General features: G+C 42.4%; 4 protein-coding genes across 4 annotated transcripts in view; 2 read left to right on the top strand and 2 right to left on the bottom strand.

Moving 5' to 3' along the window:
- Window positions 1-4533, top strand: part of LOC119421381 (cytosolic 5'-nucleotidase 3) — a gene marked incomplete at its 5' end in the record, with an annotated part of 4918 nt that extends 385 nt beyond the window's left edge. Inside the window, 6 exon segments of the mRNA XM_037688748.1 lie at window positions 2761-2807; window positions 3410-3495; window positions 3593-3682; window positions 3765-3927; window positions 4008-4208; window positions 4285-4533. Of these exon segments, the coding sequence (XP_037544676.1) occupies window positions 2761-2807; window positions 3410-3495; window positions 3593-3682; window positions 3765-3927; window positions 4008-4208; window positions 4285-4395 (698 nt within the window).
- Window positions 4534-5524: 991 nt separating this feature from the next.
- Window positions 5525-13082, bottom strand: fkbp10a (FKBP prolyl isomerase 10a). The gene is made up of 10 exons (XM_037688746.1): window positions 12823-13082; window positions 12406-12551; window positions 11151-11340; window positions 10924-11069; window positions 8667-8856; window positions 8450-8595; window positions 8194-8383; window positions 7871-8013; window positions 5847-6010; window positions 5525-5782 (listed from the first exon to the last, which is right to left on the bottom strand). The coding sequence occupies exons 1-10, from the start codon at window positions 13011-13013 to the stop codon at window positions 5600-5602; spliced, it is 1689 nt and encodes a 562-aa protein (XP_037544674.1). The 5' UTR covers window positions 13014-13082; the 3' UTR covers window positions 5525-5599.
- A 2098-nt stretch (window positions 13083-15180) lies between these two features.
- p3h4 (prolyl 3-hydroxylase family member 4 (inactive)) lies at window positions 15181-21655 on the top strand. Its single transcript, XM_037688747.1, has 7 exons — window positions 15181-15654; window positions 17551-17700; window positions 17778-17949; window positions 18022-18150; window positions 19090-19235; window positions 19624-19707; window positions 21444-21655. Exons 1-7 carry the CDS (start codon window positions 15196-15198, stop codon window positions 21591-21593), a joined length of 1290 nt encoding a protein of 429 aa, XP_037544675.1. The 5' UTR covers window positions 15181-15195; the 3' UTR covers window positions 21594-21655.
- A 2996-nt stretch (window positions 21656-24651) lies between these two features.
- The window catches only part of adam11 (ADAM metallopeptidase domain 11), a 26831-nt gene continuing 24462 nt past the window's right edge, over window positions 24652-27020 (bottom strand). The window contains exons 25-26 of the mRNA XM_037688745.1: window positions 25318-25335; window positions 24652-24965 (exon numbers count right to left, since the gene is read on the bottom strand). Coding sequence (XP_037544673.1) covers window positions 24950-24965; window positions 25318-25335 — 34 coding nt within the window. The 3' untranslated portion in view covers window positions 24652-24949. The remainder of the gene's footprint in view (window positions 24966-25317; window positions 25336-27020) is intronic.

The following is a 27020-nucleotide window of genomic DNA, read 5'->3' as shown; positions in this document are numbered from 1 at the left end:
TAAGTGTCCTACCTGCCACAGTAAGTGTCCTACCTGCCACAGTAAGTTCACCTGACAATCATAGTCCACCTGTATGTATACTTTCAGCTTCAGCGTTTGATTTGATTAATTAAATGCTTTAAAATTCACCCAGCTGCCTCTGTCTTGTCAGTTGACACTAATGTCCTCGTTTGTTTCCATTGTCACGTCATTTCACTTTTGATTTGCAGACGAGATTTTCTTTAAAAATCATGAGCAATTCCAAATTTTATCCCTACCACAACTCTGGGACTGATCAATTCTATTTTGAATTGTTTAACCCTTATGATTTTAGACACATTCTTCCTCAGGAAATTATTTAAAACCTTGAAAACCTTGGCTGAATGCAGAGGTGCGTACCCTGCTGGAAGCCAGGAACACTGCCTTCAGGTCTGGAAACTCAGAGGAGCTGAGTAGGACAAGAAAAGAGCTGGTTGCTGGTATTAAGAGGGCCAAGGCCACATATGCAAAGAGGATCGAGGGTCAATTCATCTCACAAGACCCTCGGAGCATGTGGAGGGGCATTAAGTGCATAACAGATTATAAAGGAAGGAGCGAACAATGTCCCAAAGACCCATCTCTGCCTGATGCCCTCAACAAGTTCTATGCACGCTTTGAAGACCCAAACAGACCACCCAGCACCAGACTCACCTCGCCACCGGATGAAGAGCATCTCAGCGTGACCTCAGCAGAAGTAAGGAGTACTTTCAGGAGGATTGATCCGCACAAGGCAACTGGCCCAGACAACATCCCCGGAAAAGTGTTGAAGGAATGTGCTGATCAGCTCTGTGAGGTGCTGGCAGACATCTTTAACACCTCACTTACCCTGGAGACAGTTCCCACCTGCCTGAAGACTGCCACCATCATCCCAGTCCCAAAAAGCTCTACAGTGACTGGTCTGAATGACTATCGGCCAGTGGCCCTCACCCCGATAGTCGCTAAATGCTTTGAAAAACTGGTCATGACTCACATCAGAACAACCATCAACATCAACGAGGACCCTCATCAGTACGCATACCGTGAGAACCGATCAACAGAGGATGCCATCTCCTCTGTGGTCCACACTGCACTCAACCACCTGGAGCAGAAAAACTCTTACGTCCGTATGCTCTTTGTGGACTTCACATCCGCCTTCAACACCATGATCCCCCAAACCCTGATGGACAAACTATCCACACTAGGACTAAGCCCCTCCATCTGCAACTGGGTACTAGACTTTTTAACAAACAGACCACAGTTAGTGAGGATCCACAACCTCTCCTCCTCCACCATAACCCTCAGCACTGGCTCTCCTCAGGGATGTGTGTTGAGCCCCCTCCTGTTTACTCTGCTCACGTATGATTGTGCAGCTACCCATCCAGGCTGTCACATTGTAAAGTTTGCAGATGATACAGCGGTGGTGGGATGCATCACAAACAATGATGAGTCCAGCTACAGGCAGGAGGTGGAACACCTGGAGAGCTGGTGCAGAGAGAATAACCTTCACATCAATGTGAAGAAGACAAAGGAGATGATTGTGGACTTCAGAAGGAACAAAAACACCTACACCCCCCTGAACATAAGAGGATCTGCGGTGGAAGTGGTCTCCAGCTACAAGTACTGGGGTGTACACATGAATGACAACCTCAGCTGGAGCAACAACACCACCAGCCTGATGAAGAAAGCTCATCAGAGACTCTACTTCCTCAGGCGGCTGAGACGAGCTGGTCTGGAAGCTCAGTCCTCACCTCCTTCTACAGGTGTGCAGTGGAGAGCATCCTGTGCTCGAGCATCAATGTGTGGCATGGAGGCTGCACAGCTGCAGACAGGAAAGCTTTGCAGAGAGTGGTGAAGGCTGCACAGAAATCTGTTGGAATCAGTCTCCCCACCATCACAGACATCTACACCTCCAGATGCAGGAAGAGGGCCACCTGCATCATGAAGGACCCCACCCACCCAGCACACACACTTTTTGCCCCACTCCCCTCAGGAAGGAGGTTAAGGAGCATTAAGTGTAGAACCACTAGACTGAGGAACAGCTTCTACCCTGAGGCTGTTAGACTCATGAATCTCTAACTAGAATAATCACTGTGGAAAACCATATCATGTTGCTGCTGATCTGTTTCATGTTGCTGCTGATCTGTTTCATGTTGCTGCTGATCTGTTTCAATGTTGCTGTGTTCATGCGTGCACATCTGCTCACAGACTCATGTTCATGTTTGTGCTGATGTTCAATGTTTTATGTTATGAGTGCTTAGTGTATATTTAGTTGATGTTTTTCTTAGTTCATATCTTAGATGTTATTACTGTTTTTCTTATACATTTTATTGTTGGATGTAACTGGGACCCTGTGTACATAATTTCGCTCCACCACATGTACCACATGAGGTGCGAATGACAATAAAGAAACTCTGACTCTGATTTAATGAGAAGATACTTTTTATTTAAAGGAAATCAGTTTTATTTGGTCTCCGTTAGGATTATTTTTCCTCACACATATCAACAAGACTACCACTGCATCTCACCTAACTCCATTTATTTATAAAATAACACACAAGAGTATTTTAGGAAGGAACAGAAATGCTCCCAGAACCTGTTGACTTGGGGTTTGGAGACCAAGACCTCCTCATCAGACAAGGCTAAACATTTACTACTATAAAGGTTTTACAGTAACTGGTTAAACTAATAAAAAGTAGCAAATATTACTAGTAACTATTTGTTTGATTGACTTTAACCTTTTGCGATGTTTATTCTGTTTTGCAGATATTCTTGACAACAGCAAAGCCATCTCAGATGAATGCAGAGGAAAGGTAGGAAAGATGGTTTTGAGCAGAAAAAGTTTTTACTGGTTGAACTATTTTTATTTAGTAATGAGCACAGCAATTCATATCATTAGACGCAATACTCAAAGTTCCCGTGGATTATAGTCACTGAACAATGTTTGACAGAAGGCCTCGTCATTTATCTTAAATCATTTCAACTGTAAATCCTTGAAGACCGTTGGTTCACGTCAACTGCGATGACAACACATTATCGTGCAAAAGCTCAGACTTTAAGTCAGTTTTACAACAACAACCAAAAAAAACAGTTTTCTTCTATGATTAAAATGGTTGCTCAAATATAAAAAAATATATATTTATTTATTATTTTTCTTTTCTTTTCAAATTTAGGGAATTAAAAAAAGTGTTTAATTTATTTGACTTTCTTGCATTAGTCTGCCATCTAGTGGTTGAAATGAGAACTGCAGATTGACAGTGAAGACAAGTGGTTCTTTACTGTTGTAAAAACTTTTAAATACACTTTAATTCAAATTTTTTGTATCTGGGGGGTAAAATGTTTTTGCACGTACCAGTGACCGTCCAGGTTTATCTCAGTGCTCTCTGCTCAGTTAATTATCTCCCGTCTCTCTCAGCTGGATGAACTCCTCAAGACGTATTATCCCATCGAGATCGACTCGTCACTGTCTGTAGAAGAGAAGCTGCCTCTGATGGTGGAGTGGTGAGTGTTCATCTCTGACGTTTACCGTGAAACACTCCGGGTTGTTCCAGTGTTGCTTTGGGGGCAATATCCTCACCGCTATGTGCAAATCTCACAGGTGGACCAAAGCTCACGACCTCCTGGTGGAGCAGAAAATCAGAAAGGACCAGCTGGCTGAGGCGGTGCGCGAGTCTGAAGCCAGGCTGAGGTCAGAACTTCTCGCAGCCTTTGTGTTTGATTCCTGAGAGCGGTTCGTGACGCAGAGACTTTCTGTCCGTTTGCTTGAACAGGGACGGCTACGAGCTCTTCTTTGACCACCTGCACGAGCACGGCGTGCCTCTGCTCATCTTCTCCGCCGGAATCGGAGACATCCTGGAAGAGGTGATTCGGCAATTTAACGTCTACCACTCCAACGTCAAGATCTTCTCCAACTACATGGACTTTGACGAGTCTGTGAGTCGTCGCGCACGTGTTCGGATTTCCTCCTAAAAGCAGGGATTCGGAGCATAATTGGTCTTCATCTGTTTGGACAGGGGGCGCTGAGGGGCTTCCAGGGAGAGCTGATTCACGTCTACAACAAAAGGGAAGGCGCGCTGCTGAACACGGGCCACTTCCAGGAGCTACGGACACGACCCAACGTGCTGCTGCTCGGAGACTCTCTCGGGGATCTGAACATGGCCGATGGAGTTCAGGATATGCAGAGCATCCTCAAGATCGGGTTCCTCAACGACAAGGTTTGTTAAAGACCGTCGTGTTGGTCACGGTGGTTTCATTACATCGCTCAGCTCGAGCTTTCCTTGTTGCTTCTAGGTGGAGGAGAGAAAACCGTCCTACTTGGACTCATTTGACATCGTGTTGATAAAAGATGAAACGCTGGAGGTCCCCAACGCCATTGTTCATTATCTCACTGGTAACAAGTGAGCTGCGTTCTGGCCACACCCAGAAACCACAGCGGAGCCGTGCGTCTTCAACTGGGGCCTGTGGGATTTTTACTCGAGAGTTACGTGATGGGTTCGTTTTCTGGACTGAAACCTTCACACGCCTGCGTGTGCATGTGTGTGTGTGCATGTGTGTGTGTGCGTGTTGGAGGAGCCGGTTCACACTCGAGCACAGTTTGTTGTTCCAAGTGTTTTTCATGTGTTGAGTTACGCCCCAGAGTTCTGGTTTTATTACAGATTTAAAGACGGTTAAACGTCTCGATTTAAAGCCTCTTGTACGTTAAAGCACCGACTTAACCTAAAACCTGCAGCATTTCAGCTGCTGCTCGTCTGAACACAAGAAGCTTGTGATGTTTAAAGAATCATCTGAACACAAGAAGCTTGTGATGTTTAAAGAATCGTCTGAACACAAGAAGCTTGTGATGTTTAAAGAATCGTCTGAACCTCAGTTGTGATGAAATGGACAAAAAAAACGCAGCTCGATTCCACGTCGGAAGAATGAGTTTGAACTAGAAGAGCCTCTTTATTTTTAGAGTTAAATACTTTCGGTTTAAACTCTTTAAACGTTTTGTCTGATATTAGATTTGGTTTAATATTTCAGTCTGTTGTAAAACATGAATTTGTACAAGCAGTAATTAAAACTAAAGTTAGTCTACGTTTTGTTATAAAAGTTTATTTTGTCTTAAAATATGGTAATGTGTCCCATTTTAGATACGGTCGTACCAAATGAACTGTTCAGTGGTTTTTAATCATTTCTATTCTAATACGGAGACAAAATATACATTTATATCCCAAACTGGCATTTTTAAGACACGCGTTCATAAATAAAACATTTAGTCTTTTACTGTGGACGTATTTGTCATTTTTCTTAATTATTTTAAAACATCTGTTTAAAGTCCACTCTCCATGATGAAAACTTTTTGTTCTGCTGGATTGAACCCGAACGTCTCCAACAGTTAATATCTAAATAGTTTTAGTTGTTTTACGAGTCGAGTGCTGAAAATAATTAAATAAAAAGGCAAACCTTAAAAAACAAACATGTAAAGTTAAATGTTTTTTCACTGTGCAGGAGGGAGCAGCACAGTTCAGGCCATTTTTCCACGTCTTCACATTTTAACTTTATAAACGTTTTTTTTTTTATAAAACTTGCGTTCCGGTTGCCATGGCAACACGTTCAGTTCATCTGTTCATAGCTCGTCTCGTCTCGCTTGTTCAGACTCTTCGTCCTCCTTCAGTTCGTCCTCTGTAATTTTCCCGTCTTTATTGCGGTCCTGATGATCAAACATGTCTTTAAGAACGCTGTCGACGTCGACCCCTGGCCGAAGTCGACCTTTGCCCTCTGTAACTTGCAGTCTGATGAACTCTGAAAACTGTTGAAAGCAGATTATTAAAAAAACAATAATAATTAAAACCAGAACAACTGTGTGTACGAACCTCTTCTAGTGGGACCTCTTTGTCCCGGTTCAGGTCCAGGGCATCGAAGAGCGGATCAGGACCGTCTCCCATCCACACAAACATGTAGCCTTGAGGAACTCCTTTGTGCAGCTCCACCAGCTCCAGTTCAAAACGGAGAACTGCACTTCTGGGAACTCCTGCAGCTGAAGGCAACAAGAAAACTAGAATTTAACTGAAGAAACTGCATTTCCTGTGAAACTGCACTGTGAATGCTTATTGCAGAAGAAACAGCTGAAGTTAGCTAAAAAAAAACATGCTGAAATGGTAGAACGAGTTAGCAGAAGAAAGCAGAAATAATACATATTTGTTAAATTGGGTTTAAATAAGAAATTAGCACAACAATTAGGAAATTAGCTAAAAAAGATAAAATTAGCAACAACAACAACAAAAAAAAACAGCTGAAAAGGCAGAAAGAAGCTTAAAATATCAGAAGGAAGTGGAAGGAGCTGAAATGAGCTAAAAAAAAAAAAGGTGGAATTATTGGGCTGAGTGGTTCGAGCAGTCCTCCAATGCAAGAGTTGGGGGTTCAAATCCACCAGCAGTCACATGCTGAAGTGTCCCTGGGCAAGACACTGAACCGTCTGTGCGACCCATCGGAGTACGAGTGTGATAAAACTTCTCTTTCGAATCATTTGTTCAGTTAGCTTTGTACACATCTAGTAGAGTGAACAGCTAAATGAGCCACAGATTATGTTGTAAAGCTCTTTGAGCATCAAGACAGAAAGGCGCTACACAAGTACCGTCCATTTTAGCTGAAAAAGCTAAATTTAGCACAACAGCTAAAAGGCAGCTGAAATAGTAGAAAAAGCTGAAAGGAGCATAACAAGCTGAAATTAGCTTAAAGAAGTTAATGAGGCTGAATGTAGCAGAAATTACCAGGAAAAACTTGAATTTATCTTAAAACAGCTTAAATTAGCTAAAAAGTAGCTGAACAGGTAGAACAAGCTTAAATTAGCAGCAGAAATAACACGTTTGCTTAAAGAAGCAGACATGAGCACAAAAAAGTGGAAATTATCTGAAAAAAGCTGAAATTTGCAAACAGCAGAAAAGTAGCTAAAAAAGCAGAAATAAGCTTAAAATACAGAAGGAAGTGGAGAGAACTTTTTTTTTTTTGCTGAATTAGGCTGGAAATTTTAAAATGAGTGCAAAAAATGTAGAATTAGCTAAAAAAAAATTCAAATTAGCATAAAAACAGCTAAATAGTAGCTAAAACGGTAGAAAAAGCTGAAACTTGCAGAAATAAGCTGAAAGGAGCATAACAAGCTGAAATTAACAGAAAGAAGATAGAAGCACAAAAATGTTAGCAGAAAAATTCTGAAAGGCACAAAACAGCTGTAATTAGCTGAAAGCAGCTGAAAAATTTGCACAAAGAGCTGAAAGAAGCTGAAGCAGAACAAAATGTGAAAGGAGCAGTAACGGGTTTTAAACAGACGTGAAGAGCTGAAGGATGGAAAATGAGCTCTGTTCATTTTCTATGAGAAACAAACGTCAGAAAAGACTAAATACACGAGTCCCTCGTTTATCGTGGGGGTTCTGTTCTCATTTAGAACCGTAGGTCACGATCCCTCTGCCAGCGCACTCGGCCACGCCCACTTCTCTGCTGCACGGCGGCGCTCACATGCTGCAGGAGGGAGCTTCTCCCTGCACATGTGCTAAATAATTAAATAATAATTTATTTTTTAATCTGCACGTCGCTCTTGCAGCTCATCCATCATTCAGCCAGTTGTGCGTCGGGTCCACGTTACTTTGAAACACCGCGAGTCTGCGACAGTCGAGCGGCGAAGTACTGAGGGACGACTGCATTTCAAAAAGCTAATGTTGCGCGTCTCCTGAACGAGCTGAACCTTTTCATATACGATTCGTTGAAACAGCAAAAAACTGATGTGAATCGCGGCGTCAGTGCGAACGCCTCATTCAAACTGTGACCGGTCAAACTAAAGTATTTTAAAAATCTGTTCACAAGATATTTTTGCTAAAATAAAAGAGCATTTCTAAGACCTCACCTCCATTTTCACCATGAGCCCAGTGAGGAGGAACCACCACCTCTCTCCTCTCCTGCACACACATGCCCTTCAGACCCTCCTCCAGACCCAGAATCACCTTACTGGCTCCCAGAGTTGTGACGGAAGGCGAGCCGTACTGGTCCCTGCAACGCCACAAAAAAACCTCAACTTTAATACAAGCCTTCAGTGAAGCTGCAGCTGTACACGCCGTTGTCACGGAAACAGAAAGGTTAGCTCCCGGTCCACGCCTGTGGGACACCGAGCCAGAGATGATTACATGCAGGCAGGCGCAGGATGCAGAGCGAACAGCAGGAGGCGCTCACGAGGAGTACAGCAGCGTGCCGTCCATCAGGGAGCAGTTGTAACGATAGTGAATCAAATCGTCCGCTTCACTGGTGGCGTTGCAGTCGTGAGGCTTGTGGGCGACTCTGATCTCGACGGGATCTTTGGGGTTGTGGAAGTCGATGACGTGGATGTCAAAAACCAGCACAGCAGAGCCAGGAATCAAGTTTCCTGCAGCCAAAGAAGATTTGTGACTTTGTGTTCGTTTCTCCGTCTGAACGCCGGCGTCGAACTCACCGACTCCCTCCTCCCCGTACGCCATGTGAGGAGGAACGACGATCCTCCTCCTCTCTCCCATGCAAAGGCCCTGCAGAGCTTTGTCCATCCCTCGGATCACGTATCCCTTCCCCACGTACGTGTTGTAGGTGCTGTTTCGCTGGTAGCTGTCAAAACAACCAACTCGAATTGAAACAAACTCTTCATTTAGTCTAAACGACAACAACCGCATCTTCACCTCGAGTCGAAGGCCGTGCCGTCCTGGAAGGTTCCGTTGTAGTGGTAGCGGATGTAATCTCCGGCCACCGTCCGGCGCGCGCAGCCTTCAGGAACCTCCTTCACCTCCGCAGTCACATCGTCGTTGGGGTTAAACACGTCGACCATCAGCACCTCGAACACCAGCGTGGCCTGAGGGGGCACCTTGGTTCCTAACGTGCAGGTTTTCAAACGTACAACTGAATATTCGTCCCGTACGGAAACGTTCGTTACTTCTCTACGAACTTTAACGATGTTCACGAAAGTTGTCTCCAAACATTCTCTTGCCCTCCGTCTCCTCGACTCACTGGTGTTCAGAAAGTGAGGAGACGGAAATCTCGTTGCTCCGAGGATTTTAACGTGCTCGTTGCAACGTGCGAAATTGCAATTCCTGCACAAATGCAGTGTGAATGCTTATTGAGGAAGAACTTGCTGAGAAACAGCTGAAATGAGCTAAAAACGTGCTGAAATGTAGCTGGAATTCATTCACTCAACCTTTATTTAGACAGATTTATCCCACTGAGCCTCGAGGACTCGTTTAAATGAAATGAAAGAACAAGCCCAAGGTAGCAGAAGAAAGCAGAACATTTGTTGAATAAGGTTTAAATAAGCAGAACAAAAATAAGGAATTTAGCTAAAAATAAGCTAAAATTAGTAATAAATAGTTGAAAAGTAGCTAAAAAAAAAAGCAGAAAGAAGCTTAAATTAGCAGTAGGAAGTGGAGAGAGCACAAATGTATCCAATTAGGCTGAAAGAAGCAGAAATGAGCACAAAGAAGTGGAAATTATCTGAAAAAGACAAGAATTTGCCGAAAACTGCTTAATAGTAGCTAAAACAGCAGAAAGAAGCTTAAATTACCAGAAAAGTGGAGAGAGCACAATTTTGCTGAATTAGGCTGAAAAAAGTTGAAATGAGTGCAAAAAAATGTGGAATTAGCTGAAAATGCTAAAATTAGCATTAAAAACAGCTAAATAATAGCTGAATTAGCAGAAATAGGTGAAACTTGCATAAATAAGCTGAACGCATCATAACAAGCTGAAATGAGCAGAATGAAGTTAGAAAAAGCTCAAAATTGTTGTAGTTAACAGAATAAAGCTGAAAGGTTCACAGAACAGCTGAAAAAAAAAAGCTGAAATCAGCTGATTTTTTTATTTTTTTTTGCACAAGGAAGCCAAAAGAGGCTGAAGCAGAAAGGAGCAGTAAAAGGTTGTAACACATCTAAAGATTTGAAGGATGTAAAATGAGCTCAGTTCATTTTCTGAGGAAAAAAGTGGCAAAAAGGCGAAATGTTTCAAAAAGCTAAAGTTGCAGCAACAAAAGTCAGAGCAGGATTGTCCTGAAAGAGCCGAACGTTTTGATTTGATTTGATGAAATAGCACAAAAACTGTGAAACCTTGTGAAACAGTGGATGCTGAATAACGTACGGAACAAACCAGTAATAGATAAAGTAGTCATAATAATAATAATAATAATAATAATAATAATAATAATAATAATAAATATAAACAGGAAAACAATATTAAGCATTCACACAATAATCCTAAAGAAATAAAATCTGCACGTCTTTGTTCTCATACGTCCTTCAATTAAAAGTCTGACTGCAAAACAAAACGTGTGAACAGCTGCCAATCACCACGTTGTTTACCTACAGAAACAGCCGAAGTGACAGAAAATAAGTCGGCAGAGGCAACGTGGACAGGAGAGCTGTTTGAGACCGAGGCTCGGCAGTTTTGATGCGTTGGAGCATGTTTACGCTCAGATCCGTTAAGTCAAGTAGGTAGGTACAAGTGCTTTGTTTACATTGGGTGCAGACCCACATTTCAAAATTACAGATCAACAGAACCTGAAAAATATTGGTGTCAACTCTTTCAAACTGCACCATTTCATATAGTTTAAGGTCAGGGTTCCCAACACTGGTCCTTGAGGAACACCATCCTGCACGTTTTAGTCGTTTCTCCGCCATGACACACCTGGTTTTAATGAAAGGTGATTAACAGGCTTCTGCAGAGCATGAGGAAGTAACGAAATCACTGAATCAGATGTGTTGGAGCAGGAAACAACTAAAACATGCAGGATGGTGTTCCTCAAGGACCAGGGTTGGGAACCACTTGATTTCCAAAATTTCAACGAGTGTCACGCTTTAGACAGAGCCCAGGTGGACTTTCCTGGCAACCAACAGCCCAGGAGGGTGAACAGAAACGATTACGGTGTGAAACCGTTTGCTGAATATTAGTTTTTACCGTGGCCGCTTTCTCCATACGCCAGAAAAGGTGGGACGATGATGATCCGTCTCTCCCCAACACACATGCCCAGGAGACCCTCGTCCAGCCCTTTGATGAGGTCGCCCTGCCCCAGGTACGTGTCGTAGGTTGAATTTCTAGAATAACTAATTAAAAAGCAATAAAAAAGGTCTTGAGAAACAAAGAAGTATTAAAAGTCCTTCACATAAATCAGAGGTGAGCTCCACCTGGAATCAAAGGTCTCTGCAGACAGCAGCGTGCCGTTATAGCGATAACGAATAAAATCTGATGCTGCGCTGGTTCGGCTGCAGCTCGCAGGTTTGCTGACCGTACGGATCTGGACCTTGTCCTCCGTGTTCCAGACGTCCAGCAGGAGGACGTCGTACACGAGCGTGGCGTCAGGGGGAATCACCCCACCTGTGGGGACAAGCACACTCGAGTCAGCTGGTGGGCGACGTGAAACAGCTAAAGAGACGTGAAACAGCTAGAGACGTGAAACAGCTAAAGAGACGTGAAACAGCTAGAGACGTGAAACAGCTAAAGAGACGTGAAACAGCTAGAGAGACGTGAAACAGCTAGAGACGTGAAACAGCTAAAGAGACGTGAAACAGCTAGAGACGTGAAACAGCTAGAGACGTGAAACAGCTAGAGACGTGAAACAGCTAGAGACGTGAAACGGCTAGAGACGTGAAACGGCTAGAGATGTGAAACGGCTAGAGAGACGTGAAACGGCTAGAGAGACGTGAAACGGCTAGAGACGTGAAACGGCTAAAGAGACGTGAAACGGCTAAAGAGACGTGAAACAGCTAAAGAGACGTGAAAGAGCTAGAGATGTGAAACAGCTAGAGATGTGAAACAGCTAGAGACGTGAAACAGCTAGAGACGTGAAACAGCTAGAGACGTGAAACAGCTAGAGACGTGAAATGGCTAAAGACGTGAAACAGCTAAAGAGACGTGAAAGAGCTAGAGATGTGAAACAGCTAGAGAGACGTGAAACAGCTAAAGAGACGTGAAAGAGCTAGAGATGTGAAACAGCTAGAGACGTGAAACAGCTAGAGACGTGAAACGGCTAGAGACGTGAAACGGCTAGAGATGTGAAACGGCTAGAGAGACGTGAAACGGCTAGAGACGTGAAACGGCTAAAGAGACGTGAAACGGCTAAAGAGACGTGAAACAGCTAAAGAGACGTGAAAGAGCTAGAGATGTGAAACAGCTAGAGATGTGAAACAGCTAGAGACGTGAAACAGCTAGAGACGTGAAACAGCTAGAGACGTGAAACAGCTAGAGACGTGAAATGGCTAAAGACGTGAAACAGCTAAAGAGACGTGAAAGAGCTAGAGATGTGAAACAGCTAGAGATGTGAAACAGCTAGAGACGTGAAACAGCTAGAGACGTGAAACAGCTAGAGACGTGAAACAGCTAGAGACGTGAAATGGCTAAAGACGTGAAACAGCTAAAGAGACGCTGTTTGAGGATTGAGACCTGTTCCTATGCTTCCATAGGCCAGATGTGGTGGGACGGTGATCTTCCTACGCTCGTTGACACACATGCCCTGCAGACCCCGGTCCATCCCCGTGATGAGTTTGCCCAGACCCACCTGACTGATCAAGGCTTTGCCTCGATCAAAGCTGCACAGAACGGGATGGAGAACACAGAAACTGTTTGAATCAAACCAAATTAATATTTATACAAGTCACATACGAATAAACTTGTAACAAATACTGAGTTTCTTCACATAAAGGTAATTTCTGGTGTAAAATATAATCGAAGTGATTTGTTTCATTGCGTTAGACTGACACGTCTGCACTGCAGCATCCACCAGGAAGACCCGTGAACCGGATCAGAACCAGCACCGTTTAAGGTCAAAACATTTAAACTGCTTTGAACTTCTGATTTCACCTGGAGTCAAACTTCTTTCCGTCTTCGAAGGAGCCGTTGAAGTGATAACGGATGAAGTCCTCCGTCTGCACCTCGCGGGGACAGAGAGTCGGGACGTCGTAGCGGTCCACGACGACGTCCACCAGCTGTCCCGGGCTGCAGCGCGCGACGTGGACGAAAAGCACAAGTTTAAAACATTTCATTAAATCCATCTGGAAACCAGCAGAGGCTCGGCTCCGTTTGTCAGCAGGAGAAAAGGCAGGAAAAAAAAAAAACCGCGAGGAAAGTCATGTGAAGCAAACCGGAAGAAGTAATGCAGCTTCCGCTAAGGGGTTTCAAAATAAGAGTCCGGATTGACATTAGAACGAAACGAGTTTTCAACTCGACTTTTGAAGTTTTTTTTTTCTTTTAAAAACATTTAAAGAAGTTTAATTATCGTTTAGATAATATTAACTCAATTTAAATAAAGGATTTTTTAAAAAGCTCAAGATGTTATGTGCATAAACATCAAACAAAAATTAAAAATAAACCGACTGCTATTTATGTATTTGAAAAGGGTTTGTCTAAAAAAACTACAAGTATCATTTAAAAATGACCAATTTCTTCAAATGAAATAAAATGCATAAAAACAGATTCATCTGACTCATTGTGACTTCAAACATAAAGCGTTTATTCTGAACTGAATCAAATGGGGCAGTTTGAAAGTTTACTCCTGTAGTTTCCAGATACGTTTGACTTTTATTTTTATATTATTTAATCTTTATTTATCAAGGTAGTGTCTTTAAGTCACGAGGACTCATTTCTGAGAAAGAGTTGTATACAAATTAGAAATGTGGGTACACACTCGATGTAAACATTTATCTCCGTACTCAACTGATGTGACACGTGTCGACAAAATAAATGAATGAACAAATCCTGCAGCACAAATAATGAAAAATATTAGAAATTTACTTTTAAATTATTTCATAAATCAATCAACCTTTATTTAGAAAGGTAAATCCTGTAAATAAAGACGCCATCTAGAGCCCAGAAACTAGAACATATTATCGTCCTACTCTACATTTAAATCAAAGTTTTCTAACATGCATGTCTTCAGAAATAATTCTAATCTTTTTACTTTCCTTTGAAATTCTCTGCCGGCTGCCACAACACTGGGAAATCCCTACATATAACAAATATAAATTGTTAATTTAAGGACACATTAATAATCAATATGAGACAAACAACCGTGCAGATTTTGTTTTCTAAAATGGGTTCAGGTGATTACAGTATGTTAAATGAGAAATGTTGAATCCAAACACGTTTTACTTTATGCTTTTATTTATAACGTCACATCCGGTCCTGCTCTGCCTCTTTATCCTCATTTCTTGCACCTTTCCTCCTGGAGCTGCAGGAGGAGGAGGAGGAGGTGGAGGAGGTGGAGGAGTGGCCTCGGGCCCACTCCCACTTTCTAAAGGAATTCTGCAAACGTGTAAAGAAAGGCTGGTTCCGACCCGACCCATGTTTCCACTCAGGACTTCACCTGGTTTTACACATGAACGTGTCAGCCTGTTAACATCAATACTTTTAACATAAGTCTAAATTATTTGATTTTAATTTATTACACTGTTTCACATCTTAGAGAAGATTTCTCTGGTGCGTTAAAACCGTTCAAACATAAACAAATTAACTTTTTTTTTATTTCTACAGATTAATCCCATTGAGCCTCGAGACCTGATTTAACAAAGAATCATGACAACAATGGACAACAACAACAAACAGTTATAAAAAGGCATACAGATTTATTTATTTTAACAAATTAACCACATTTGCATGAATAACGAAAATAAATATAATTAAAAAAAGTTCAAAACAATAAGCCAATTTATGTTTATTTACTTAAGATTAAAGTTTTTGCTTAAATAAAAATAAATCCATGTTGTGAATGTTGTGACTGGAAAAACCTGAAGAAAATTGGACCTTTTCCTCCTGGAGGTCCAGATGTTTTTTTTTTTTGTCAAGTTCCAGCAGATGTGGGCTGTTTACACCGGAAGTACCACGTTGCTCCTTCACAGTAATAGTCACGCGCCGCTTCTTTTGAGCCACCGGGCACTGAACGCTGAATAAGCAATAAAATACCGCAGTAACAGTAAGTAAATACATATTAATTATATAAGTGATAGATATGTAGTTTTTAAAGATTTCTCCCAGAACAAATTCAGATTTTGTTTCTTGGAAGTGTGGCGTTTTAAAAAGCTTTTAATTTGAAGTTCCTACCCGCAGAGTTGCGGTTTCAGAGATTTCTTCAGGGAGGTCACAGCCTACGTGCAGGCGGACATGAGCGGCCCCCGGTAACCGTCTCCGGCTCCATTCAAAGGCAGAAGAGACTCCGGTCGGAGCCGGCGGAGGGGAACGATGCTCCCGAGAAGCCCGAGCCTGGCCCTCCTCCTCCCGGCCCTGCTGCTGCAGCTGCGGCCGCTGGACGCCCAGTACGAGAAGTACAGCTTCAGAAGTTTCCCCCAGCAGGACGTCATGCCGCTGGAGTCCGCCTACAACTACGCGCTGGAGCAGTACGCGGAGCAGAACTGGGCCGAGAGCGTGAAGTACCTGGAGCTGAGCCTGCGGCTCCACCGGCTGCTGCGGGACAGCGAGGCGTTCTGCGGCCGCAGCTGCAGCTCGGAGAGCCGGGAGCACGAGCCGCCGCGCCCCGACGCCAGCCTCCGGCTCGTGCGCCACATCCTGCTGAGAGCTGCGTGTCTCAAAAAGTGCAAGGCGGGTTTCCCCGTGTTCACGCTGCCCTACCCGCGGAGGGACTTACTGGAAACCTTCGAGAAACGGACACCGTACAAGTACATCCAGTACGCGCACTACCAGGTGAGCCCAGAGGCGTTCGGTTCGATTCCCTGCTGGAACCTGCAGACCTGACTGAGCTGCTGCCACGTCTCCTCCGGGCCCCCCCTGAAAACAATCACCTCATTCTTCTCTCGCAGCACAAAACCACCAATTTAAAGAAGTATAAATAGTAATAATGTTATCAAAGCACTGTGAGGGCCAAGAAACCTGCTCGGTAACCACCAGAAACCATAGGATCCCTAAAAACTCCAGAGATGTTACTCCAGCATCAAAACATTATTGTGAAATACTTCAATTATTGATTTTTAAAACTCACTAATAGTTATGTGACAAAGTTAAGTCAGATTCTCTGGATGGTTTATTTTGGTTGAACAGTTAATAATAGTCCACTAGTAGTTAATTTATCCTTCAGAACCTACAAGTTTTGATTTAAGTTGTTAATATGAGGTGCACAAAGAAATACGAGTGCTCTAAAGCAAATAAAAATCACACAGAGCTTTCAACAACCTGGTGATGAAAAAGTGATCCCGTCACTTCACTTCACTGCTAGGCGGCAGGTTTACTTGTGGTTCCTACAGTTTCTGAGAGCTTTCAGTTATCAGAACCAACTTCTTCTTTTTGTTTGCATCTTTCCTTTGTGGAAAAATCATATAGCTAGTGTTGGTTTGGGTTTCCTGTGCTATCCTATGGTTATGCTGCTATAGGCTTCGACTACAAGAGGACCATATTTATTCTCTCTACTGCCATCTTGAAACTCTACTCTCCACTTTTAAACATACAAATATTGCTATAGTAAACCCGGGTTTTACTTCCTATAGCAACATCATCTGGACCAGTCCTCCTGTGTCTATGACCAGTGGAGGTTAATGGGCGCCCAGCCTGAGCCTGGTTCTGCTGGAGGTGTCTTCCTGTTTAAAGGGAGTCATTCCTTCCCACAGTCTCCCCGTGCTCGATCAGGATGGGGGTGTAACGAAGTAAAGATTCATTCTGCTGGCTTCCTTAGACGACTTTACTTATTGTTATTTCATAAAGTACTGGTTGTGTTTTATCGTTGTCTGAGACGTCAGTTGTGAAATGAAGCAACACAAATAAACTAAACTTAATTTAAAAAAATATAGTTTTAGTCAACATAAGATGAACCGATCTGCTCCATCAGTGACAGAGATCTTCACAAGAACGCTTTGTAGGCCTGTCACGATAACACATTTTACTGGACGATTAATTGTCTCTGAAATTATTGCGATAAATGATAATATTGTTTGAAATTTGACAATAATTAGTAATTATTGTCAAATTTAAGAAAAAAACGATGGTGATTTTGTGTGTAGTACCTTTTTGACCACTGGATGGCAGTATAAAACAGTTTGAACCGAAGGATGGATAGTGAGGGAGCGAGCAGCGTGTCTCGAAGGAAAATGGGAGGGAGGCCCCTTGACGTGACATGGGCTGTCTCTCGTTCTTGTTTTTCGGTTCTCAAAATGGCGGACGCTCGGTGTGGTTTGAGCTCTTTAGCATTTTTCACATAAAACTTTTAATAAATAATCAGTAAACAACTTCTCCGCTTCTTTTTGCAGAAAAAAAAACCAACTTTTTACACGAAGGCACGAGTTTCAACTGAATTTTGGAGCTTCGACAAGACGGAGGTTTTTTTCTCCGAGGTCGGCCTGTTAGCTTAGCTCGTAGCTTAGCTTCCCAGCTTTAGCTGCTTTTAACGATCCAAAAATGTGGTTTTGTACAGTTAAAACAGATTTTAAAGAAAAGTGGAGGGGTCAGTGAAGAGCACCGGAGTTGAGCCTTTTCTCATCCAGTGTCTTCAGTAGAAAGAGATTAAATTGAGGTCAATAATTTTCTTCATCATGCGATTAATTGATTTGTCGTTTATCGCGACAGGCCTAGCGCTTTGTGTTCTTTTTCCAGCTTAACAACTTGGAGAAAGCCGTCGCAGCATCTCACACCTTCCTAAAGAAAAACCCAAAGGATCCGTCTCTTACTAAAAACATGAACTACTACAAGACGTTGATGGAGGTGGATGAACACCTCGTCGACCACGAGGAGCAGCCGTACGAGGTCGGTAGCTCCACATCCATGTAGCTCGCCACTAAAAACACTCTGCCCTGTAAAAACAGCGTCTCTGTCCTGCTCAGAGCGTTTTCCTGAAGAGCGTGATGCTCTACAACAACGGAGACTTCAGCGGCAGCGCCAGGAACATGGAGCAGGCCGTCACGCAGTTCTTGGACATCTTCAACCTGTGCTTGGCGGGCTGCGAAGGCTCGTATGAAATCTTGGAGTTCAAAGACTTTTATCCAACTCTGGCAGGTGAGCTGAGAACTGGTTTCTTTTTCAGCGTGAAGGAGACACGAGGGTTCATTGATGTTCCGCTTGTCACAGATCTGTTCACCGACGTGCTGAAGTGTAAGGTGAAGTGTGAGGAGCAGCTCACCCCGAGCGTCGGAGGTTTCTTCGTGGAGAAGTTTGTGGCCACCATGTACCACTACCTCCAGTTTTCATATTATAAACGTAAGACTTGAGGAGAGTCGTTGCAGATTCCGTCTTTTCTTCTGTCTCTTGATTTGAACTTTAACAATTAAAAAAGTCCAAATGTTCCAACTCGTTCAGGACTTTCAGGTTATGACTTTAAATCTGTACATATTAAATATTTTAGCTGTTTACAAAAAATGTCACCAGAGAAATACATCGAGTTTAATCCCTCCAAAAACCCCGTTTGTTTTGAAATTTTCTTCAGCATTTTGCTATTTTTACATTCCCGCTAGCATTTCGCAAATTTTAGCTTTAAGCTAGTGTATTGCTACGTTTTTAGCTAGCATTTAGTCATTTTTACTTTTTAGATAGCGTTTTTCTATTTTAAAGTTTCTGCTAGGGTTTTGTATTTTGCCTTTGGCTAGTTTTGGCTTTAAGCTAAAATTTAGCTACATTTAGTTAGCCTTTTGCTAGTTTTGTATTGAGGTCATTTATTATTATATTTTTAGGGGAGTGGTGGCACAGAGGTTAGAGAAGGTGAGCCTGGAAGGTTGCCGGTTCAACTCCCTGGACTGACAACATCAAAATATGAGTGGGAAAGGTGAAACACCCACACCTGCCTCCACCCTCATCTGCCCCACCCTTGAGCAAGGCCCAGAACCCTCACTATCTGTTCCCCAGGTGCCCTAGAGAGAGGGCTGTGGTTGCGTCGGGAAGGGCATCCGGCGTAAAAACAATTGCAGAGTTTTTGTGGGAGTGAGTTTGCTGAAGAAGAAAGCAGCCGAAATAAGATTTTTATTTTTATTACATTTCGGCTAGTGTTTTGCTGCTTTTAGCTTGAGCATTAAATTTTCCACATTAGCTACTGTTTTGCCAGTTTTAGCTAATGTTTAGCTTCGACAGCATTCCTCTAGCTGCATTTAGGTTTGGAGTGCTGTTCAGCTGTCTCTTTATTTTGGTTGATTTGATCTTTTCCAGTGAACGACGTAAAGAACGCCGCTCCCTGTGCAGCTAGCTACATGCTGTTTGACTCCAGCGACCAGGTGATGCAGCAAAACGTGGCCTATTATCGCTTCTACCGGGAACAGTGGGGCCTCCAGGAGGAGGATTTTCAGCCTCGGCCTGTAAGTAAAACGGCGTGTCGTAAATCCTGACCCTGCTTCTGCTGCTCGAGCCAGACGCAGCCGAAGGTTTTTAAACACAAGTGGAGGGCAGATTATTGGTGGTGGTGTGAACGTGAGCTCCATGTCAGGGTGGTGATTAGAAACCTATATAGTCGTGTAAGGACGCGGCTCGTTTCCCTTCTTTTACACGGTGTAAATTTGGCTGCAGCGGCACATAAACCTCGCTGGCCAGGGAAATAAATTTGGCACCGCTGTAAAAACTTTAAGGCTTTTCAAACCGAGCAGGGAATAAAAGAAAACGGCCGCCCAGATTTGTGGCCGAGCGCGGATTCTTTGTTTACAGCTGCTGCTCGAGTCAACTCGAGCGCTGACGTGTCTTATTTTGCAGGAGGCTCTGAAGTACTTCAACCAGACGATCAAACAGAAGGAGATGCTCGAGTTTGCACTGAACTACCTACAAACAGAGGACGAGGTGCGTTTCTCAGCTGCGTGGCAGACGTTTGTTACAAACTCTACGTTTTTTGAGCAGCAGAGTGAAAACATGAGCAATTATTCCACAGCAGATTTACTATTAAATAGTATTATTAGATTTAGTATTAATTTAGTATATAATTATTCTATACCAGATTTAGTTTAGCATTAATGCAAAACTTCTCATTGGTTTGCTACAGTTTCTGATCTTTTTTTGAAAGGGAAGGTCTTCAACTCCTCACAGCTGCATTAAAGTATGGTTTTATTGTTAATTTGCCAGCATTTACCGTATTTTTCGGTCTATACGTCGCAGTTTTTTGCATAATTTACGTTCCCTAAGACTTATACACCAAAGCGATTTACAGTATTTATGGATGTTTGTCCATATTTATAAACCAATTTTTGGCTGCGATATGCGATATGACCGTTTTCATTCATTCTGACTGAAAATATTGCACACTACCATTTTCAGCCGCTAGATGGCACTCGAGCAGTATGGCATGCCGTTGTGTCATGCAATAGGTAGAAGTGGGTATTAATGACACAATTGGCTTGCCATACCATGCCACCTTCATCCAGTTCACTTGGAGCAAACGTTAAATCAGCTTCATTTCGCTGCGCCGCCCCAACGAAACATCAGATTTGACCATTGAAGTGTGTTTATTAAGTAAAAGTTAAACCGAGACGCACCTTTGCTATAATGTCGAGCAAACAAATAATTGTTTTTAAGTGTTAATCTTGTTAAATTCTTGTTAAAGTCCTCCCGCGGACGTCATTCGCAGTCGATTGATTTTGGGCTCAACGCCGGCCCACATTTCCGGCTCGTCAGCGAGGACGAGTAACAAACGCAACGCGTCAGCGGTGACGCATAATAGATGCGACGTATACGGCGAAGCAACGCATTTATGGATTTTTTCCACTTTATATTTGGACTGACGCTACTTGTAGGGCGGTGAGACGTGTACGGCGGAAAATACGGTAATAAAATAAATAGGAGGATTGAAGAATGTTCAGAGCTGAAGTGTGGGGTGTTTCCTTTTATTACAAACTTTAAAATAAGGTTGAATTTTCACGATGCTGTCATAAACTAGTGGAGCTTTTTTAAAATGTGTTTTCAGCCGCTGCAAACCCACATCACAGTTTAGCGTTGGCGCGCTCAGCGCCTAAAAATGTTTGTTCTGCAACGTTTCCTTGACCTAACAACATTTTTCTGCTTGTAAAGTTATTTTCAAAAAAGGACTAAGCTTTTGGAACTGACCGTTCAACCAGATGCAAAGATTTTCCAGATGCTAAAAAAAAGCATTTTAAGTCTAAACTACTTGTTTTTTCTTTATAAATAAAATGCTGGCAAAATCAAAACGCCATCCCTGTTGTTTTCAGGGCCAGACATCTCACAGCTGATAAAATCTAAACCGTGCATGAGCAGACAGGACGAACGAGCGCAAGAATGGAGACTTTCAGAATAAAAGCAAAGTCCAGAATGAAGGAGAAAAGTTAGGTGGGGGTGGGGGGTGTCGGTTTTCCACCAGCAGAGTGTGGTATGTGGCTGGGAGGTGTCGGCCACTGAAACGATGCCACGACCGTTTAACTCGGGTCAGCCCCTCCCAACACGCTGCCTGGACCGGAGAGGAAAATAGAAACGTGTGAATTACAGAGTAAAGTGACAGATTTACAGGCATGAAGGAAGAGACAAAAACAGCTTGACTTTAGAGGACTGTCTTTTCTTTGACATTTCAGGGGGTGGTGAGTCCGGAGGACACAGCCAGCATCCGCTCAGACCATCCTGATGCCGAGTTCGAGGGGATGGGGGACTACGAGGAGGCCTTCCTGGCTGAATGGTGGCAGGAGCCCAAAACAAAATGGGACGCTGGCGAGGTGGCCGACTGATGTCACCTCTGAGCGGAGGGGTTACACGGGCCCCCCTGAAAACACACCAAAGACCTATCAGACCCAACAGTGGTCAGCCCAAAAAGCACAACTGAGAAATCAAAGGACCATGTGATCAATCGCATTGATCAGGATTAGAGGTCGACGCATTCGGTCTCTGGCTGCCTTTTAGAAAAACTTTCATTGTCCATCACTGACCTGTGTGCCGATCCACGTTCATGGCTTTTCTACGGTTTTTATTATTTAAAGAAACTAATTTGAATTACTACTTGGCTTTTGTGATAAGTTGCTTTTAAATAAAATATTTTATACATTTGTTTGTTTTGTTTTTTTGTCTCCGAAAGATCAAATCCGCTGCACAAGTGACAGAACGGTTGAGGTGGCGTTGCTAAACGATCAGTTCGTTTCATCAGCTGGAAGAAGAGAAGCTCGTTAAAGTCTTAGTTTGGTTAAAAACGTGAGGGGGGATGTAAAGGACTTCATAAAAACTAGAGAAAGTTTAAGAATATGGTGCAAGATTTCTTAGACAATACATTTAAATGACAATAATTTAAATTTCCAACAACAAAACTTAAAATTTACTTCTGAAGCGATGGAGCAGGTTTCTCACTGCTCCTCCATCGTGATAACAGAAGGAATGCATATCGCCCGCCAAAGTTTTAAAGAGGAGCGGTGCGATCTGTTACAGCTCATCGTACGATGTTGGAGATGACTCTCGGCTACTACCACACCAAAGTTTAGCTCGGTGTCTGTAAAGCCGACTAAAATAGACATTTGTGTGTTTACGGCTGTTTAGCTGTGGTGGCCATCTTGAATCAGGTTTACTCCAAAAGCATTACATCCAGTGACATATTTTACTAACAGACAGGTGGACAAACATACACAGTTCATTATAGATTACAGAAGAGGTGGGTTTTCAGGAAAAGTTGCAACTAAATATTTTCGTGAGCCGTGCAGAGATTTGAACTGAAGAATCGATTCTCTTTAAAAGCAGAGCTAACAGTTAAACTAATTTTTATAGTCTGAATATTCTTTAAACCCTTTAAGGTTTTGGATCATTTATACCAACATTCTCTAAATTCCTTGTGGTTTTATTTCTTTCAGGTAACCGTCCTGTAACTATAGGGCTGAATACAGCATTCTGCTTTAATGGACTTTATAGAAGAAGACAAAAGAACTGGAATAAGAGAAAAACTGATGTAGAAATTGTATTTTTGTTTAACACCGTCTCCTATTACAGCAGTCACTCGCTACTTGGCAGTTTGTTTTTCGTGGACTCGCTCTATCGCGGTTTTTCAAAATAAGGTTGGACATGACACACAATTAGCTGATTGACGGATGAGCCGCACAATCGGCATGGACTTTTTATTTAAAATTAATTATTTTAAATGATTTAGCACCTGTGTGCAGCTTACAGCTGCAGGAGAAGCTTCCTCCTGCAGCTGATCAGCTGATCGCCACTCTGCAGTGGAGAAGTGGGCGTGGCCAAGAGCAGCAGGTGGCAGAAATCATGCTCTCTAGAGCGTTTAGTCGTTGTTTAGAATATTGCAAGAGTGTGGGAAGGGTTTAAAACACCAGTGTTTAAAATACAAAAATAAACTACTACTTGTAGTACTATTCCTACTTTGGTTTTTCACTTATCAGGATATGGATCCCCGCGATAAACGAGGGACTACTGCATAAACTAATCATCAATTTCAAACAGTGCAATGGGAGGTGTGGTGATTTTCATTTTCATTTTATTCATTTCAACCTGTTGACAAGCATCACATCCTTTTTCCATGGTTTCTCTCCAAAAAGACCGTCTAAAAAAAAATGGTGCAACATCGGTTTTATTCATTTCCTTGATTGTTTTTAACTCTGTACATTTTCTATTAATAATACGTTTTCCAAAGTGCAAACTTGGTACAAACCAAACCGACTTCTTAAAGTTTTGTACAAGTAGCCCCAAACACGAGAACCTTTTAACTACTGGGGTCATTTTGATGTTTTGGGGGCCAAGGTTCTCTCAGAGGTGATTGACAAACATACAAAAAGTTGTTTTTCGTGAAAGACGACGATGTTTTGCCACGTTTAACGATGCGGGCTGCACGGAAAGATGAATAAATCGCTTTACATTTGCAGAAACAAATAAAACTATTAGCTTTAAATAAAACTCCATACGTTGCTTTTAACATTCAGGGTTGTTGTTTTTTTTTTTCACGTATTTACAAACTTGTGCATACAAGCGCTCATTTTCTGTTTTCGATACATAAAACTGGTATTAATGTGCTGCCTTTTACGGAGCCGTGCCCCTTAAAGGTTGTAAAAAGAGATAAAAACCTGCCCCTGCAGCGGGAGCGTTCAGGTGTGGACAACATGAATGTAAACACGTATTCTGTTCCCTTCAGTCTTTAAAAATCTCTGACACACACACACACACACACACTCCAACAGACACACAGTAAACCTTCTACAAGCTTTGGAAGTGGTGAGACAGATTCAGTGGAATGTTTGTTGGACGTTTAAAACACTAAGTTACGGTCTCTGCTGCTTCTTCTGTGGTTTTTAAAATGATCCCAAAACCTTTAAACCCAGCTCCTCTGTTTGTACCTGAACGTGTTGGGAGGAAGAAGAGGAAAGGGACAAATGGCAGTCAGAGTCGATGATAATCAGTCTGTCCTTAGTCTCTCTTTGGGAAACTCACAGTCCACCGTTGGATTTCTTTTGCCGTTGTAGATTAAAACTGATTACTGTCCGTATAAAGACGCACTTTTAAGGCCCGGCCTCGGAGGAACTGAACCTCAGGTCCATTTCCTTTAAGAAAATAACGATTCAGCTTCTGTCACATTATTTCGGTCTGTGCACTGGTCCAGCGTTTACCTGATGGTAGCTGGTCTGGGTTTTTTTGTGTGTGCGTGTATGTTTGTGTGCAGGCAAGCATTGGACGGACATGTCTCTTATCGAAGTGGTCCACTGTTGATATGCTCTGTATCACGAGAAGAAGACACCAAAGTGCATTCGTAGAGTCCCTGGACCGGAGGAAGACCCTGGTGCCTCCCACAGGGAGAGCCACTCTGGCTTTAGGTGCAGCCTGGACACAATCAGCTGTGCACTGGCAGCAGCTGTGCGAGAGCGAGTCGGCTGGTATGGTGCGACGAGCCCCCGCAGACCCCCAAAAGAAGGCGGAGCTCTCAGAGGAGGACAAACGGAAGGAGCAGACAGGAGCGTGGAGGAAATGACGATGTCTGAAGAGGTTCGGAGAGATTTGAGGACGGAAATGGAAGACTTTTTTTTATTCCCCTCTCCTTCAACGTGGAAACGACAGTGCTAGGAGGAAGACGAGTGGACAGGAGACAGACAGACAGAGACAGATCTTATCCTCCTCCAGATCTGAAACAGAAGGGTGAACGGAGTGATTATTACCTGGAGAAAAGCTGTAGGAAGGTAAAGATGGCTGCACAGACGGCACGAGATGATTGTGATTTACAGGAAAATGCACAAGTATTCCCAGTGAAAAACAAAAAATCATTACAAGCCTAGCATTAATCGAGGGAATGAATATCGCCCGCTGCCATTAATGATAAGCACTTTTCATCAAAATTCATCCTGTGGCTCATGAGATAATCTGGTAACAGACACGTGACACACAGGCTTTGGCAAAAACGTTCTCGTCTGAGATCATTTTATACGAGGTGCATGACACAAGCTGCTTTGGGTTTATTGATGCAACGTAAGGTTATACCTTCCTCTTCGAATGTTCCTGCATCCAACGAGCGCGTAAAAAGAGACAAAAAGGTCAAAACATTTCATCAGCAAGAAAAAGAAGAAAAGACCATCTAATTAAAGTTACTACAATTATCGCGTTATTAGCTTAAAATGCAACAAACGAACAAGAATTAACAAAACGGCTGTGCAAGAAAAGTTTATTTTTATATAAAAGTACAACATTTTGATATGAGCAACGATCAGATTTCAGGACAAATCTGTCAAGTTTTTGATCCGCTTGTTCTTTCTAGAAGCTTTTCTTTCCAGTTAGAAAATCACGTGCAGCAGCAGGGCGTGCATGTGATTTACAGTAGATGTGGTACTAATCCCCAAAACACTGAAGAAACCATCATCAAATCGAACTACTAAGAGAAACCTACAACTCATCATGCACACGTGCACAGACGCTTACCTGTGGCCCTAAAAGGACTGGCTGGATGCAACAAACAAAACAACCAGAGCTTTCAACACGCAGCACATTTCATCAGCCAGTAGCTGCAGTCCTTTTAGACCTTCATTAGTGAACAGCAGCAAGCATGCATAGGTGAAATGTGTTGCTTCAGTGAGGGGGTTGCAGGGGTTAGAATGATGCCTGAAGAGGAAATGATCATGTCAGAGCGCCTAATTTAGACCGCTGTAAAAAGATCTGTGGAAAAGTCTTGAATCGTACCTCGTTTCTTTTTTTCCCGGCAGCCAGATTTTCTTGTAAGATTTTAAAGTGTTGTTGATCAGCAGTTCTCATGGGTTTCTGAAGTCGTTGTGTGTGTGTGTGATGTTAAGCATTCACACTATTCTTTTCCTGTTTATATTTATTAAAGTCTCTACACTTCCATGTTTTTCGGCATCTTTCTCGTTCCATAATTTTTTTCAATAAATCATAAATCAAAGCGTTCAGCTCAGTCAGGACAATCCTGATATGACTTTTAGTTTTGGTGCAATTTTAGCTTTTAAAAAATATTTTTTCCTCCTCGTAGAAAATTAATTGAGCTCATTTTACATCCTTCACATCTTTAGATACGTTTACAATCTTTTACTGCTTCTTTCACATTTTGTTCCAGTTCAGCTTCCTTGTGCAACTTAAAAAAAAAAAAAAAAAAAAATTCAGCTACTTTAAACTGTTTTTTGCTCCAGTTCAGCTTTTTTCTGCTAACTACAACATTTTGTGCTTCTTCTGGCGACTTCTGCTAATTTCAGCTTGTTGTGTTTCTTTCAGCTTTTGTCTGCAAGTTTCAGCTATTTTTATTTCAGCTAATTCCATTTTATTTTATTTTTTTAAACACTCATTTCAACTTCTTCCAGCCCAATTCAGCAAAAACATGCTCTCTCTCCACTTCCTTCTGGTAATTTAAGCTTCGTTCTGCCTTTTTAGCTACCGTTCAGCTGTTTGTTTTGTTGTTGTTAATTTCAGCTTTTTCAGATCATTTACAATTTTTTGTGCTCAATTCTGCTTTTTTCCAGCCTAATTGGGCAAATTGTGCTCGCTCCACTTTCTGCTGGTAATTGGAAATTTTCTGCTTTTTCCAGGTAATTTCCACTTTTTTTTTTTTTGCTCATTTCTGCTTCTTTAAACTCAATTGGGCACAACTGTGCTCTCTCTGCTTTCTTATGGTAATTTAAGCTTATTTCTGCATTTTTAGCTACTATTCAGCTTTTTTTTTTTTTTTTCAAATTTCTTCTTTT

Source organism: Nematolebias whitei, chromosome 15 (genome assembly GCF_014905685.2).
Source record: "Nematolebias whitei isolate Nwh7 chromosome 15, NemWhi1, whole genome shotgun sequence".
Classification (NCBI taxonomy): Eukaryota; Metazoa; Chordata; class Actinopteri; order Cyprinodontiformes; family Rivulidae; genus Nematolebias; species Nematolebias whitei.
This window is presented reverse-complemented; position numbering and strand designations above follow the sequence as displayed.